The sequence below is a fragment of the Dromaius novaehollandiae genome, chromosome 3, assembly GCF_036370855.1.
Source record: "Dromaius novaehollandiae isolate bDroNov1 chromosome 3, bDroNov1.hap1, whole genome shotgun sequence".
Classification (NCBI taxonomy): domain Eukaryota; kingdom Metazoa; phylum Chordata; class Aves; order Casuariiformes; family Dromaiidae; genus Dromaius; species Dromaius novaehollandiae.
Genome location: NC_088100.1, coordinates 94,718,403 through 94,736,383, shown reverse-complemented (window position 1 = coordinate 94,736,383; position 17,981 = coordinate 94,718,403). Strand labels below are relative to the sequence as shown.

The window sequence follows — 17,981 nt, the reverse complement described above, 5'->3', positions numbered from 1 at the left end:
TTGAACCCAAACAACCATTTCTTTTTGAGACAGGAATTTGGTCATTCTGAGAAGGTAATTCACTCCACATGCTTGTATGGATGGGGAGGCACGAGAGTTTGCCCCCATAGCAACTGCTCCAACAATATTCAGCAAGCCTTATGTACTCACATACCCCCACAAAGCTACATGATATGCAGCAGGACAAAGATCACAAACCACCAGTCTCATAAGCAATAGTCTAGCAGTGTCTTGGTGCCATAACGGTGGACCTTGTTCTCATATTATTGGACACTGTCTGGCCCTGCAAGGACTTTGCCTCATCAGAGCCACCCAGCCATGTTCTAGAATACAGTCAAGCAGTTCAGCGTTGGGGATTATTCAGTGATGGTTTCAATTTTTAAAAAGCTGAAGGTCTTTTTTGTTAGAGCAAATGATGCAAACCAAAGATCTGATGTAAGCTGGCATATAGGTAGAAAGCCCAGGTTCCACTTCAGAGATGTTAAAGCCACTTGCTTGGCTTCCACTTGCACAGAAATAGTTTTCTAAAGTGAAGAGGGGGAACTATTCAGTCTGCACAGATGCACTTATATTCACATTGCCGCTTACGCATGTGTCCAAGCCCACTCTCAAGACAAGACCCACCACCCGCACTGCTAACAAAAAAGCCCAATACTATGAGCCGTCTTAGCCCAAACTCTGAGCCTCACAGAAGCCAAATATTCTGGGCATTCAACCCTGGCGCAGGACGCCAAGTCTCCCACTTTCTAATTTATTCTAGGTAAAATAAAAAAAAAGTAACAGGAAGTATACTTAAGCTTTATCTTAGAATAGACATCCCAGAAGACCTCGCACCCGAGCTAGAAAAACTTCAGACATACTACAAGAAGAAACTGCGCCATACTTCCTTTGCTTGATTTTCAGTCTCCATGGGTATATGAATGCTGTACATCCAAAATATAGACATGTGATGGCTCAGTAAAGAACAAAAATACTTAATCCAGTTCTCAAGCCAATTCATTACCTTTGAATTTAGACAACTGTTATTACTTTTTCCTACATATTACACCTTTTTTTGCAAAAAGTGTGTTTACTGGTGCTGTCAAAATAATGTCAAACTTCAAATTAATAATATGGTAGTTTAGTATAATGACATTTTAACTTGGTCTTACAAAAATGTAAAAAAGTGGAGAAAATATATAAGATATGACACCTTTATTCTGTATGTCTCTTCAGTAAATCTAACCTGCTCCCTGGTCTTTGCTTTATAAATGCACTGTAATTATAAAGCATTTCCGATAATTAATAGTTAATAAAAATATTGAGGAAATCCAATGATTCCCACTTATATGAAAAAACCTTAGTAATAGTTTGAGAATAAATTGTATTCATTAAACATTCATTTACCTGATCTCCCCATTCATTAACAACTGGCATATTGATATCATCAATGAACACAGTCATTTTTCTGCCTCCAGGTGGTCCGTAAGTACTCCCAATGCGTTTGTCCACATAACTCTCTATTGTCCTCTAAAAAATGAAAGAAAGTTCTTTCTTGTATCTAAAGCAACAATATTTAATATGTACTAAATATGTATTAAAAAATGGGTTACTGTTTTCTACTACAGCAGTTTCCTTATCCAATTATTTCCTTTTTTTTATTAGCAGTGTTACCTCTGATTCTTCATAAATGTTTTCCTATTTATGGCACTCTTTCTTATGAGATCCCCAAGATTTAGGACTATGTCAGCCCAACACTGGCTACTAGAAAAGTTCAAAGTTTTCAAACCGCTCTGATAGCCAATTATCATCATGAAGCCAATGAACTAAAATGACATTAACTTTAGAATGTTGCATTATCCATATATGAAACATTCCAATTTACTGTGAACTCTATTTCAGCCTCTTATCATACCAAGATTAATACAAGAAGAGAAACTGCTAAGAATAAAGGAAATGAACAGATCAGAAATTGTGAATTCTGTTGCATATCTGCTTTTCACAAATGAGTAAGAGACAGTGGGAAGACAGCACAGAATTTGAGAAATGAAGGATTAAATAAAATCATAATAGTTATGATTGAACTAGAATACTAATAGGCAGAAATAGAATTTGCACCATCTGTAGCACATTTTTTTCCCCAAATAAATATTGGTCTTATTTAGAAATGCATTTAGAACCTTCCTTCCAGAGGTTAGTTCTGGAGAGGAATGGGAGCTGATTTCATAGAGTTTGTTATGCAGTGTCTGAAGATTGATTGCCAGCTAGGCTCACTTACTTTATATTTGCAGTACCACTTCAGACCATATAAAGGCAACTTAAATTCCTTTTACAATGGAAAAGATGTCTTGTAAGCTAAGAAATGCAGTATTTTAACATTTTGGTAGCAGTAACCTTTAAGACTGTGTTTTCAAGCAGGATGCAATAAACAAGTAAAACATTGACATGTAATTGAAAGGTATCTTCAGAGCTCTACAACTACTTGGAATTTAAACAATAGCAAAAAAATATTACCACCCAAGGTAGTAGAAAATATTTTCTTAGACCAATAATTTTTTTGTTTTTACAAGAGTAACCGTTATTCTCATGAGAAAAGTGGAATATATCGTGATACAAATAGAAGTATTAATAGCATTTTTTGGAAGGACTGACAACTAGAGAACCAGAAGAAGTTTTAACCAATGGCTTTTCACAACAGAAAATATCCTGTTGAGTGTTCTAAAATAACCATATATAGAACGCACTAGTATGTGGTTCTGGAGATTTGTGATTATGGTGTCCCAAAAAATTCAGACAAAGAGAAACTGCTAAAAGAAAGAAAATGATCACACAAGAAACTAACAACTTTGTTGCAGGGCTAAAGCATCTAAAATCACTCATTTTTTCAAACGTCCTCAGAATGACCACTCGAACTTCAAAAACTGTTTCAAGTGTGAACATCTGAACTGTTCAGAAGCATTTTAATTGATTTTTCTACTCCATGACTCTCCCGGAAATCCAGCAGTGATCTGTGTATTCCAGCAATATAACAGCTAGCTAGCCGAAAAGAAAGAGCATACCTTTTGAGATACAGCAGGACTGCAGCAGAGACAAGACACAATGAGTTCTTCACAATCTCTCTGTTCCAGAGAGAAGGAAGTCTGGGTTTTGTTTTCAAGGCAATAAAGCCCTAGCGACCAGAATACATTAAGTAAAGAACACTGAGACAGAGATGCTGACAGTTAATTCATCTTGTGTGCCTGAAAGGATGCCTGCCTTCTTCTATCCCACAGTTTGATACATACCACAGCCAGAGATCTTATGCTTAACAGAAAAGCTCAGCAGAAATTCTCTAAGTTTGAAATTTAAAAAAAGAAAGGTTTAAGTTATGACTTTTCACCATTTTCTTAATAACATTTTGAATTAGCTTCTTGAAAACAGACACTTCATCTTGGTTTTGGGATGGAGTTTGTAAAATCTACCCCATGAGCAGGTTTTCTGTTAGAATGCTTCCCAGATGATTACTTTCTCCTATTGGATGATTCTCACCATGAATTCATTTCTTTGAAGACGTAATGAAGTCTCTGCTAGCAATTCAACTTACAGCATCACATCCTGACAAAGTAGTAGTGAATCATAGCACAGTGGTATAAATCATCACTTGAATCACTTTCAATCACTTGAAAAGCTATCATCTGTAGTATTTGTTTGTATTTAAATGGAATTTAGCAGCTATATAACAGTAAATCTGTACAAAGTTGCTATGCCAGAGTACTTAAAAGATTGTGCCATTGATGTTCCAGTGACTCCTGAGCTGAGACAGAAGGAAAGGACCTAGAAGTTGAAATCTGTTTTTTATTTTACAAAAATAAATATAAATTATAAACTATAATTATATTTTACAACTGTAAGTATATTTTACAACTGTAAGTATATAAAAATTAGAGAGTCAAGAAAAACTGATCAAGTGGGATTTTCTCTAAGCAAAAATTTTCATTAATCTAAAATGACAAGGAAGGATCTTCAACATAAAAAGGGACTCTTAGAATTCCATAATGAAAAAGCATACAGCAGTTATGTATATATGCATCTGTAAAGGAGTGAATATTCTCATCTGCAAAAATGATTTTGTAAGAAATTTTCTGAAATGTTTAAGTGACTTAGAGGAAAAAGATCCTTTTAATTCTAAATTGCTTTTTATTGCTAAATCACGTCAGAGCTTTAAAAACCACTGCTTTTATAATCAGAATTGAGTATATTTTAATACTTACACAAGAAAAATATGCAAGAATGGCTTAAAACCTGTTTTTTACCTGAAACATAAATGGTTCTGTAGCAAATGAAAAGTTTAAACATTTTGACAAATGTTCTTCTGGGTCATATTTCTTCACATATGCCTTTATCATGACTGTCTTTGCAGTTCCCTGTTCTCCTGTGAGCAAAACTGCCTGTAATAGACATTTAAATCAGATAAGCATTATCAAAACTGTTGATTAAATGCATAAAAGAGCTATTTTAGAAAAAGGGACACTTTTAGTGTCTAATTTTGAATGATACATTATCCTAGTAATTTTTCTATGTCTCCATATGCAGTGACACAGTATGCGTTTTTCATCCCATCCAGATTCTCCAACACAAATCAGTTAAGCTATGCAGGCAAAAGAGGAAGGAAGAAGTGAGAAAGAACAAGACGTTTTTTCTCCTGTTGCCTTATAGTTAAGTTACACAGTCCAAAGAGAACGGATCAAGTGAAAAAGTACTGGAAGTTCTTTTCCCTGTTGCCTAAATTCTTCCACTTTTCTACTGCATTCACTGCAGCAGTTTCTTGTAGTTGATGACTCTAAGAAAGCTTTTTTAATAATGAGAAGTAGTCTGACATCTAATTTTATTATAATATTTCTATTATTTGCTTTTTGCTAGAGCTATTTTGGTGACACAAGCTTTTTGTGATATAAGGATAGTTTTCTCCTCACAGCACTGTCCTGAAAGCAATTTAACAATACAGTATGGACTAGATTTAGCTATATTTCCGCTCAAGCAAATTATTAAAGGAGATACTCTAAAACTCTGTAGAGACATGAAGTGACAATAATTGCAAATAAGAGTAACAGCTACTGAACTATGTACAGAAGGCTTAACATCTACAGCTTTCTAGGAAATGTTATTAGAAATGAGAAACAATTAGTGGATGAAAGAATGTTGCTTTCCATCTCTGGACGTGTAATTCTTTATTGAAATTCCTCTTGTATTTCTGTGTATTGTCTAAACCACCCGATCCACTTTTTTTCTCTAAACTAAATAAAATATGTAACTTAGGAGACATATAGAATTGATTTAGAGTGAGTATTGTACTGTTCATGCCTCCTATTGGACAGGCCAGTGAAGCTGGTAAGAGGAAGCAATTCAGCAATGAAATTCTGAAATGTGTTTTACCTTCCACTTGTAGAAAGGAACTGAGAACTATTCCTACTTAATAGTAACAAAAGAAAATCATGTTTTCAAAACAGTCAGTCTTGAACTTTTCTCAAAAGGTCAGCATCCTTCCTTAAGGAACACTGTGGTTCCTAACTAATCCCTCCCCTTGTTGGAATATTTAAGTCTGTAACTTAAATTCCATATGGTCCCAACCTAATTATCATGACATGATTTATACTGATTTAAACTGATTTATCTTAGTAAGAAAGGTCTTCTGGATCCTTAAAGAGCCCACGTGTCTTCTCTCAGTAATATGTTTTTCATTGTAACCAAATTTGGCACATAGTTATTGCCCTGAATTTCATGAATCTGTCACATTCATGCTGTCTCTAAGTATCCATGGAGAAATATGAAACCAATGCACTTGGGGGTATACTTTTTAAGAACAAGATGATCACTGTTGCATAGGGCCTCAAGGTCACTTAGTCAGGATGTTAAGCTTTGCAAAGCAGGCTTGAGCCAAGGGTGTTCACAGAAGGGTCAAGAAATCTTATCATCTTTCCTAAAGATTATTTCCCCTTGGTAACTGTTTTATTTTTTGGAAAGAAAACCCCTTTTGATGACAGCATAGTTATTCAGTATCATCTTATATATAATATGGCACCTTTTAGGTCTTACAACTCATAACACTCCCAGTCCTCTCTGATTGCATCTTTTTTTTAAGGACTGGGAGAATTATTGTTTCAAGATGAAATTCTGATAGCAATTTTTGTAGCAATTTAAAAAAGCAGAATAGCATTATCAAAAAATAGAATTACAGGCAGAAATAAAATTTTGATAGCAATTTTCTTTGTTTTCTCAGATAATACCTTATTTTCTGGTTAAGCTGTACACTTAGTGAAATTTATTTCTTTTACGCAGGGAAATGACAAGAGAGAAGACAGACTTTCCTAGTTTTCTTCTAGTCTTGGTAAAATCTAACCTAAATTAGAAAGCTGCTGAACCAAAGGATAAATATTATAATTCTTCTTTGTTTTTAAAACTTTTATAGAAATCTCCCATTTCATCTCACAAGGGGAGCTAGATAAGAACTCTGCTTCTTTTTTCCAGAGATGAAGGAATCCTCTGTGGGTTATTTTTCAGCTCAGACTTTCATACTGTTTAAATTTTTATCAGATGGCATTCTCTTCAGCATTATATCCACTCCACGAAAGGAATTTAATCAGTTTGTGAAAAAGCTGATGTATTTATTTATGATTGTAGGCACTGAACTTGATAATGCAAGAGACTCTTGCTACTGTATTTGAAATGATCAAATACTCCAGACTGATTTTTTCCTGCATTAAGGTAATGCTCTCCAACAGACAGCCACAATGATACCACAGTGGTCTCATTCTTTACCCTATTTCCTGAACATCCAAGAGATCAGCTGACCATTATAACACAGATAATAATAAACCCTCTGCAGAACCTACAATTGGAGCCAGACCTGTAAAATACCACTTCAGTTTCATTTAGTACGTGTAAATCAGCTGCAGCTGGAATGAAAGTTCATCCTGCTACAATCCGATACAGGGGAGAAAAGAAATAAAAATGTTTCTCTATCACAATTCAATATGTGATTAAATTAAACCTTAGCAAAGAAAAATGTTTGAAAACAAAGCAAGCTGACTGATTCCATGGAGGGGAACTCCTTCTGTTGAAGAGGGAAGCATAAGTCCCATGACACACTGAGAGCTGAAGCTCTTCTATTGAAGAGAGGTGGATATAAACCACATACTGACAGAAACACAGGACTGGAAAATGCCAAGTTTCAAGCTCCCATTGAATGACATCAGTGTTTGTTATCTGTACTGCAATGATGGCCAAAGGAATGTACCTGGAAATATAATAAATATCTCCCGAGGCATCAGCATACAAACCTTTATTATTTGAATATTATCAAGATTTTGAATGCTTTTATAATCTGTCAGATATGTCAAAGGGACAGCCACGTTATGGCCTGTGGAACAGCTTCATCAAGGCCAGTGAACAAAATTTCTATCCAAATCCCAGGACTTCACAAAAAAGCCAGGTTTCAGCACTGCTTCAAGCACTTCTGGTATTTCTAATATTGGCTGCAGCTACTCAGAAGGGAGTATGCTGACTTCAGCTCCACAGGCTGGCACAGGTTTCCATAGCAAGTTGCTAGGCTTTTAATAGCATTGCGCTAAAGCAAAATGTTTATTTTTCAGATCTTCCTCTCTGAAAATAGGCCTATATATATATTTTGATAACTCGTTTAATGTGGCCTGTGTCAAGAGCCACGATGCCAGGTTGTTACCTACTGGCTAAGTCTGTGTTAGAAGCATCCTCTCCTTTTCTATAGTCATTGCTACTGCAATTGACTACAGCTTTCCTACTGAGAGAAAAAAATAAAATAAAGGCTAGGCATTTCATGTTTTTAATGATTAGTCTTGTGAGCTCTATTTTCCTTATTCCTCTACTCAAGAAAGCACAAATCAGAAAAATGAATATGGTGCAAAGACTTAGAAGAAAGTTTTACAACTATTTCTGAGAAAAATGATGGGTTGTTGGAGTTACACATTCAGGAACACAGTTTTTGATTCTATAAAAAGAATATTTTAAACTTTTGTCGTGGACTCAGAAATAATTAGAATTGAAAGAAAGAAGATTCACATTTAAAAAATGAAAATAAAGTAACATAAACAAAAAGTAACATATTTAAATAATGCTGCAGCTGGCAAACTGTGACTAGAGACAGAAAATATGAAGAATGACTACAACCTCCCAGTTACTTTATAAGTAGGTTTGCATTTATCTCATGTAGTAGGCATATAGGTAAATACGTAATCCTGCACGTACTTTGTGTTGCTTTGCAATTGTGTCTATCAAAAACTGAGTTCTGACATTGTCAACATTTGGAACTAGAATAGATGCATACTCTGGGACACTATCTGTTGGAAAAACATATTCCTGAACTCTTTTACTCCAGTGCTCCCAGTCACCTGAAATGACAAAAAATGGAAAAAATCTCACAATATTTTGATTATATTCAGCATTCCAAGAAAATCAATCCTGGATGATACATATGGGTGGAGCACTATGAGTGTATATAGAATGTAATTCCTAAAGGGAAAAGTCTATGAGATATAAAAAGGGATAAACTTTCTCAAACCTAGCATCTAACACAGGAGATACTAGTGGTGACCTCTAATTAGTCTACGCAGCTACTAAACATAAATGTAGTTCTTTAATTTATATATAGCTATCCAGATAAGCCAGAAGAATGTTTATGTGGAAGCTCTTTCTCAGACTGTGCTGGCAAAAAGTTGTAAGACACGAGACTATGGAGTGTGCATGCATACGCTAAATGAACACTGCTGGCAAAAGTTCTGAATTTGGATACATGGGAAATAGATGCATTTATACTGGAATTTATAGGTGAATATGCTCTGAAAAAATAATGGTAAACTATTTATGAAATTGGTTATGTCTATGTTATTTAAACTACTAATTTTTTGTGGAAATTATTAGAGTAATCAAAGTCTTACAAATCATAAGATTTACTAATATTTATCAAACATATGGATAAATAGCAATTTATTATTAACTGGAAATAAAAATTAGTTTATATTGTTTAACAGAAAGTGCTATCTCAAAAGAAATTAAGAATAAAGGTAAAATTAATTTAAGCTAAAACAGCAAGAGCAAAAATTATCTACACATTGTAGGCTGGCTAAGAATAGTCAATAGAAAGAATATGTAAGAATGAAATTAAAAACAACAAAATAGAAAATATTGCCAATGAGAACTATCCCTTCTTTGTTAATTCTCACCTCCCCAGAGGTACTGCATACAGAATCTGTATTAATACTATACTGTCAACAACAAAAGAAAATCTGTACTTATATGACCAAATACTAAGGACAAAAAGATTAATTTTTCAATTTCAAAGCACCTACATTCAGTTTTAAAGTACCAGTATTAAAAAAGAATGTCAGTATTTTTTCTTACCATAATCGGTAACATAAAACTCATACATTGTTTGACTGGTGCCAGCGGAGATTTCTGGTAAGTCTAATTTGTTATCATGAGCTCTAATGAAGGCTTCAAGTTTATCTCTGTTGTCCAACTCTAGAAGGGCACCTAAACTCCACATTAATCCAAAGCTGAACAATTTATGCAGATGGAATATAGTTGATAAACCACCTTCTTCCTTCGAGGGAATCAAACCCTCCAGAAGATTAATAGACTGAAAACATTTTTAAAATATCATGTATTAAGAAAGCATTGCATAATCAGATTTTTACACATAGTTACATATAAATAATATATGTGTATATATGTATTCAAATTTCAAAATATATTTTGAAAACCAACACAGGATACCAAAGAATAATATTAAAATTTAAAATTATGAACTCAGGATTAAAGATATTAAAGACCTATATTTTCTTTCCATCTATAAACATGGAAGAAGTTCTCAGTATCTAATATATTTTCTAGAAATCTAGTAACTTGCTAGCTATGATGTTCATGAAACCAGATGCTTGTTTGGATAAAATTATATTATTTTAAAAAATCACTTTAGATAAAATCATATTTAGAAAAAATCATATCCAATAGATAAAATCACTTAAATTCCTTTTCTACAAGATAATGTCAAACACATTGTCTCGAAATATGCCTTTTTAACGAGGAAGCAGATTTTCAGTTAGATCTTGGAATTAGTATTCTTTATGCACAATATGATCTTATAATTGAAGCTCAAAGTAACACAATAATACCTTTTTTAAAATACAGGACAAAGCCTTAAACTGTTAGAGTACATTTGGATTATTTTATAACTCAGGTATTAGAATAATTTTTAAAAAATGATCAATCGATATTAATGACAATAAGCTGGAATTAATGACATTTCTTTTCTTTGGAAGATAGTTGATTTGTTATCTAATCACTTCGGGGACTGGTTGTATCACAGTTTATCTGAACAAAATCTTTTTGTTTCTTCAAAAACAAGCTCTAGTTCAAAATTTCCCAGATGCTTTGGGTCGTAGCAATATTCTGTAACAAGTTATTGAAGAAAGAAAACAGATATAAATAAACTGACTCATAAAAATATAAAAATGGTTGCAACAAATCAGGTGAAAACTCCAGTTCACCCAGCATCTCATCTGTAATAGTGGACACTTAGAGTAGAAACCAGGTAAAAACACAACACTTCCTGCTGGTACTCTCTTGGCTTCAGGCATCTGCAGATTGGGGCTTTTTGAGCCAAATACACTTCCTCTATATTTAGTAACCCTCTATGGATTTTTCTCCCATTAATATATCAAGACGAGTCTTGAACCCATACAAACTTTTATTATCCATAACACCCTCTGGCAAGAGGTTCCATAGGTCTGCTATCCATGACACTGAAGAATTTGTTTTTTCCCCCACATGAATCCCTTCATGTTTATCTTCACTGAATTTCATTTGGCATTTCATTATCTAGTTGTTCAGTCTCATAAAGTCTGCCTACAGTTCTTCATGGTTAGCTGTTTTGTCCTTACTACCCTGAATAATTTAATATCATCAACAAGCTTTTCCACGTAAAATTTTGCAGGCTGTTCACAAACATTTCAAACAGCATTGGTCTCAGCACAGGTACTTTCAATCAGTTGTAGCCTCCTTCAACCCTAAAGGCTGATCCTTTATTCCCATCACACATTTCCTATATTCTATTCAGTTATTTATCTATAAATGAACCTTCCCTCTTCTCCTATGACTGCTTAACTTCCATATAAATCTCTGGTCAAAAAATCTGATGAATTCCTTTGTTCCTTCATGTGGACCACACCAATCAGATTGCTCTTACCCACAAGTTTATTCACTTTTCCAACAGGTTTGTAAGATAGGACATCCCTAAATAAAAAAATGTGTTGAATCTCTCTCTCTTAGGTAAATTGTATTTGTCCACCCAATAAGGCAGGCAAGAGGAAGGTAAATACCAAAAACACAAATGTAAATATAAAAACAGTGGAAAAAAAATCATCTAGGAAGAACTGAAGAATGTATATAGTTAGAAAGTCAATCGCAAGAAGGAAAGCATAAAACCATCACAAAACTGTCACAGGGAAGAAAAAAAAAAGCTTAGATTGTGAATGCTAACAGAGAGCAGATGATTGGGTGTACATGGTGGGGAGGGTTTGTGGGGGGTTGGGGGTGAACATCCAAAACTGAACTTTTGAACTTCTAAACACAAGTCCGCTACTTGCTTGCCACAACTGATATGGGCTGGTTGTAAATTTTGGTAACCCCATGGATTAAACACAGAAGTGGCACATCCTGAATCCTGCAATTAAGAAAGAGACATGAGACAGATCAACCAGTCAGGAGGCTGATCATGCATAGTGCTTCTGCACATAGACCATTTAGACTGGGAAAACCAGATCTTAGCATTCCAGAAAGAAGGGGCAGTGACAAAAAGGTTTCCTGAAAAGAAGATGTGATCTCAGAAAAAAGGTAGCTCAGAAAGGAGGAGGTGAAGAATCTGGCTGGAGGAAAGATCCTGGAAGTGGAGAAGATCCTGGAGAGCAGAGAGATACATGGAGACAAATGCTGGGGGATGCCCAGGGACCTTGTTGAGTAACACCCAAGGCTGGTAGCTGCGATCAGCTGCACAGTATGGAAACAACAAAACTTTCTGTTTGATCAGTAGCTAAATCCCTTCTGAAAAGGGAAATCAAGAACTAGCGAACGTAACACTGAGGGGGAGCAAGTGAGTGAATGAGTGAATGTGTGAAATAATCAAGTCGGGTAAAAGCTCTAACCTTGCTGGTTCTTAAGTAAACCCCAGTACCCAGATCCACTGAGGATGATTGTTTACTCTGTCTCATCTGTGACAGAAACTTGCTAGAGATTTTTGCCACAGGAAGAAATATTCAATATAGGAGAAATCAGGGAAATATTACCATACAACAGCATGAGTAAAATAGTGACACACTAACACTTTCTGAACAAACCCTCATCAAAAACACCTGGAAACTTTTAGTCCCAGGAAAAGTCTTCCATGAAGACAAAAATCAATTCAGTCAGAGGTTTCACAAATAACAAATGTAGAAGAAAAAAATAATTTCTATCAAAAAAACATTGTGCAGAACACCTCCATCTTGTTTATCATCAGAAATTAGTGAATTACATAGCTGCTGCCTGTGGTCTTGAATTCTTGAGATATCCAAAATCCATTCAATATTACACATAGCAAACTTTTGTGGCATTTACTGAGGCTATTAATTTGCAGCAAAATACTTGAAACTCTTGAAAATCATAAGTTAAATCCATAATGGACAATAAAGATATACCAAATGCTAATTGACTGGTTTATTGTTAATTATGGTGTTAGCCAAAATATTATTTTGTCTACCATCTTATTAAAGGCAGTACTGAATTTGTTATGAGACTGTCAGTATAAAACAGGGACTACATGGACAGATGGAAAGCCTGAAGACAGACTCTGCAGATGATAACTGACTCAAACAATTTAGCTAGAGACACGCAGTATAGGACTGATGGCCTCGCAAAATTTGCCAAGCAAATAATCATTATCGATAAATCACTGATAAAGTGATTCTACTCAAAGTAGAATTCCAACCGATAGGAAAGCAGAATCAAACCTTCCCAAGCTGACCTTGGAGGAACTGACTCCCAAAATCATATCTATTACATCTGAAGATAAAAAGAGAATTATTCTTCATTCTCTCCACTGACAATACCAGTAGGGCTAGACTGACCCTTACTGAAACTTATTTTGCTTAAAAAGAACTGGAATGAGACGACTAGCTTATTAAAACTTGCTTCTGAAAACCTAATGGACCCTGCAAATTCCAGTCAAGAGAATGCTAGCCTACAAATGAAGGGATACAGAGAAGTAGAAGTTTCTTCTGCACATCTCGTAACGGTTCCTCTTGCAGTGCCCAACAAACAAGCGTTGAGCTTGTGGTTTTCTTCGTCAGGAAACAATCTTTTCAAATGAAACTTTGTTATCAAATATCCTGTTTGCTATTTCTGCACATTTACTCTAATCAGTCAATTTATACAAACTTATGCAGTATCTGTTTACCTGCATAACGTAGTTACATTCCAAAAGCTCCATTTTTGGATTAAGGTTTAATTTCATATATGTATATGCTGGTTCAAAGATTCTATCGTATAAACTTTGTAAAACTTCAGCTTCTTGAGATGAACGTTTTTTCAACCATGCCTGAAAAACATCCACAATATTCTTCTATATAGGATGTATAACAAGGTAAAGTTAGGAGTAGCCAGCAATGATAATCTTACTTGCAATATTGGTCTCCAGCTGAGAGCAGAAGAACTGATGTACACCATACCCATTCGAGAAACTGTTGCTGGAGAAGCATTCTCAATGTTGTGGACCTCAAATAACAGCTTACATGTAGGAGACATAGGAATTCGATCTCCATTTGCTAGAGTAAGAGTCTTATTATCATCCAAAACTGAATTTAGATTCTCAATCCATATTGCATCTACAGGACCATCTAAAACAAGAAACACATTTTCACCTGGAAAAACAATGAAAAGAGATATAATTCATATCTCCATGATGAAACAGCAAGAAAATAAGTTTATGAGAGATGCTTTAGAACTTAACTAATGTATAAAAAGATATTTTTATAGTAATTCCAGCTGTCTCCACAGACCTTCATTACTGTAGGAGTTGCACACCTAGTTAAGGGACCATTTTTGAAACAGTAAGTAGCAAATGAGGGCATGTACATCTTTGCAATGTTATATCTCAAAGACAAAAAACTAACAATTCAACAATTCCCTTGTGCCCCCTAAAAAACATAGGGCTGAACCTTTGTTACTGCAGACACTAACATATTTTTCTGTCCTTCTTAGCATTAGCATTCCAGATTTTCTCTTCAGTGATGCCACTGAACTTCCATAGCTGACCTAACAAATCTCACTAATGTTCTTGTCTCAGCTGGACACCATCTCCCCAAGCCTGCTCATGATACAATATTGCTGTAAAGACTGTCACATGTCTGTAGAATAGCTGTTTTTTTAAAATTTATTATGTTTCTATATGTCTTTCTGTCTACACACATTCTCCTGTTGATGTGTTCACATTTGTTTTGGTTAACAATTCCCCTAAGTCAATGCATGCAGGCATCTATTTGTCATCATGTCATTGACCAGAGGCACGAAGCAGCAAATTTGTCCCAACAACACTCCAGTTCCTTCATTTTGCAGAGCATTAGATCTTATTAGACTTGAGATATTTATCTGTGATGTAGTTCATAAAGTCTGTGAGGCATATCACACATGCACGCACATATATGCCCACACATGCTCATGCATGAAAGACAGAAAAAACATATCTCAGAGAATCTTATTCACTGTATATTCAAATTGTGCATATTTGAGCAATTGTTTGTATAAATACAAATACTCACAAACAAGAGCACAATGAAGGGATGGCATGGATCAAGAGATCTGGTCAGATAATGTGGAACTGTTCAGCCAGTCCAAATACTTTCTAGAGGCCTGGACAATGGTGTTATGTACATGGATGTGTAAAAGAAAAGTCTACGATGAGGCTTTGCAAGTGTCCCAAAGCCATGAAATTTTCATGCTATTATAGGTGTCATTGTTACTGTTGCTTTACCTGCCACAAAAAGTACTACCTGCAGCATTGTTCCCCCTCCATGTATTGTCCTATAGTAAAACTCTACATGTTTTGAAAGGAGTAACACTGAACATACAACAATACATATCTTTGCTGGTTATAAGAATAATACAAAAAAATCCTTTATGTGGAGAGTAAGACAGAAACACAAGAATAGCCAGGACTCCTGAATCTTAAAGTCTAGTCCATCATTAGTTCAGACATTCCCAATTCATAACCTGCCAAAAATGCATCACGAGTAATTTAAAATTAGTTACTTCTGCTGCTAATTGCTCTTCTTGGAACATAACTATCTCTGAGTGTTAGAATCTTTCTTACAATAGGCAGCTGCAGCTAAGTCACAATCAATTTATAAACATCTGTTCGTATGCATCTGTTCCTTCCAGAGCATGTCAACTTTATATGTTACAGAGAGCACCTGAATTCTTACTCAGCTTGTGATCGAAACAACACATATACTTCAGATTGTACTATCAATCCCTTGTGACAACTGTTTCAGTTTGAATTAAATCCTTTTCACCACTATGTTGCATTTTATCTCATTTTCTATTATAATTCTTTCCTTCAAAATCTATTGTAAAACCTTACATGGTATTGAGGCCAGACTAAAAGGCTGTTGTTGCCCATATCTTCCACTTCTCCTTTAAAACAGCTACTAGCAACTAAGATTGTAAAAATAATGGGATCAGAAGTAGAGATTCCAAAAGGAACGTGATTTTGCATTCCAGTAATTAAGATTCTTGTCTAGCTCCCTGAAGCAGCAATTTTATCAAATGCCTCTCTAATGTAAAATATGCAAGCAGTTCTAGGAACAGAATCTTAAGTTACTGCCCTGCCAGCTTAGAGCCTATACTACTGAACTACAGTATCTGGTTTCCTTTTGCTTTCTCTTATGCCCACATCCTCCCTGGCAGTCAGGGAAGTTTCTTGAGAAGTCAGAGCTGTATTTACAAATCTACTCAAGCTGAGAAGAATGCAGAGCCTCCACTGTAACATTCCTCACTTCCTATGCAAGTGATCTAACCATAAAACTTTTTTGTAAAGCTCTGTTTTCAGGGTATTAGTATATAGAGCAACTATTCATAGACCAATAAGATATTTATCTGCCCTGCAACACAGCATAATGAGCCCTTGGTTTAGCAAGGAACTGTTATTATGGAAATTCAGTTTCTCCTCCTGGAAGGATCCTTTTCTCCTGCACTTCAGGTTGAAGCTGCTACGCTTTAGGATTTAGCGCTTTCTGAGTCAATCCTGGCATAGGATTCAATGTAAGGAGTGGAGGGACAGGGGAGGCTTTAAACTTGCAAGTCATTTGTCTTGCAACCAGCCCTTTCATTAGCCAATATCAACACAGATATAACAAAGTGAAGATGGAGAATATAAATGTCTAATGAAGAGAAAACAATCATGGTAACTACTAAATAATGAGGAATATCCAGGAGTCCAAGAAAAGTTGAGTCTCCTCCTTCATCTAGATGACACAAAAAGATTGTGATATAGACAGAGATTCTCTCACCCCTAAAAATAGCAAGAGGAACAGACTCACCAGAAGAGTCTGAAGCCTGAAGGACTTACCTCCAACCAGAACAGCTTGGATAGATGGAAATAGGGACTTGTTATTACTTCTGTGATAGTGGCTATACATCTAGCACTTCTGGTTTGGGATACATCCACCAACCCATTGCAGGGAGCATTTATATTTACAAATCTTTGTGGAATGATACATATTTTCCTTAGAGGAGAAGAGAGAGAAACCCCAAACCAATGGAGACATCTGTGGCAAAAAAAACTTAAGAGGGGAAATAGGTCTGCTGATTTATCCCCCAGTGGATTTCTCCTCTTTTTTTTGGTAGTAAAGCCACTTAAGAAAAATTTTATAGGTAATAACTGACCAAGGATGGGAAGACTGCTGAACATAAGTTTTTCAAATGGTAATGACCAGAGCTTTTTGGAGAAATCTGTGTAAAGAAGAGTTTATGATATTGAAAAAACTCCAACTATTGAACACTCCATTTCACCAGGCAGTTGAAAGGAAATGAAATGGCTTAGTTCTTTGTACACTCATCTTTTATTATTTAAAGGAAAGGAATACCATCATACCCTACAGACACTCTGAGGTCTACAAGTTTCCCAATCTTGAGTGGCAGCATTATTAAATTAATTCATATTATTAAAATTAATTCAGATTATTAAAATTTATAGCCACTGTAAGACAGAATTCCGGATCTATATTCATAGGCACTGATAAAGAAGACAGAAGTAAATATTGTGTCCCAAAAGTTTATGTCTTGAACTCTGAATGTTCTCGTGCATCAAAACACATGCTACCCTAATGAATCCTACTGTCCTTGAAACTCTGCTTTGAAAGCACATTCCTTAGAAATCACTGTTATCAAATCTTGGTGCTAAAATAAGGAATCTTTGTTTCAGCAACTAAACAAAAGGTGTTCAGTATTTATAGAACACATTTAAGTCAATGAAAACTATCATTGCTCATCAATTCTGAAAATCTAATCACTTTATTTTATTTTGTACATAAATATATATGAAAATGCCTAATTTTTGGCAATCAATTTTTAAAATTCTAGCTTTGTTTTGAATATAAGAAGCTTTGAATATAGAAAATTACTATTTCTATTAAAAGAACCTTCTTCTAGGAACCACAGTTCCCTTTCTTTAATATAAAGAATTTTATTTTTTTCAAATACAAATTAATACATGCCATTGCGAAAAGGAATTTTGGTATTTTAATCCTAAAGTACTGAAATATGGATACTCAAAGCATTAAAAACTATGGAAAAACATTATTTGAAAGCTAATGCAATTAGGACAAGTAAATCTTAATTTTAATTCAACAGTGTCCAAGTAACACCTCCGCAGCAAGCTGGAAAACTGAAGTGGCAAGGAA

General features: G+C 35.0%; 1 protein-coding gene across 1 annotated transcript in view; it reads right to left on the bottom strand.

Annotated features, from left to right (window-relative positions):
• The window catches only part of DNAH8 (dynein axonemal heavy chain 8), a 167,913-nt gene that overhangs the window by 55,091 nt on the left and 94,841 nt on the right, over positions 1-17,981 (bottom strand). The window contains exons 52-57 of the mRNA XM_064509531.1: positions 13,702-13,943; positions 13,481-13,621; positions 9,391-9,628; positions 8,239-8,381; positions 4,272-4,406; positions 1,387-1,509 (exon numbers count right to left, since the gene is read on the bottom strand). Of these exons, the coding sequence (XP_064365601.1) occupies positions 1,387-1,509; positions 4,272-4,406; positions 8,239-8,381; positions 9,391-9,628; positions 13,481-13,621; positions 13,702-13,943 (1,022 nt within the window). The remainder of the gene's footprint in view (positions 1-1,386; positions 1,510-4,271; positions 4,407-8,238; positions 8,382-9,390; positions 9,629-13,480; positions 13,622-13,701; positions 13,944-17,981) is intronic.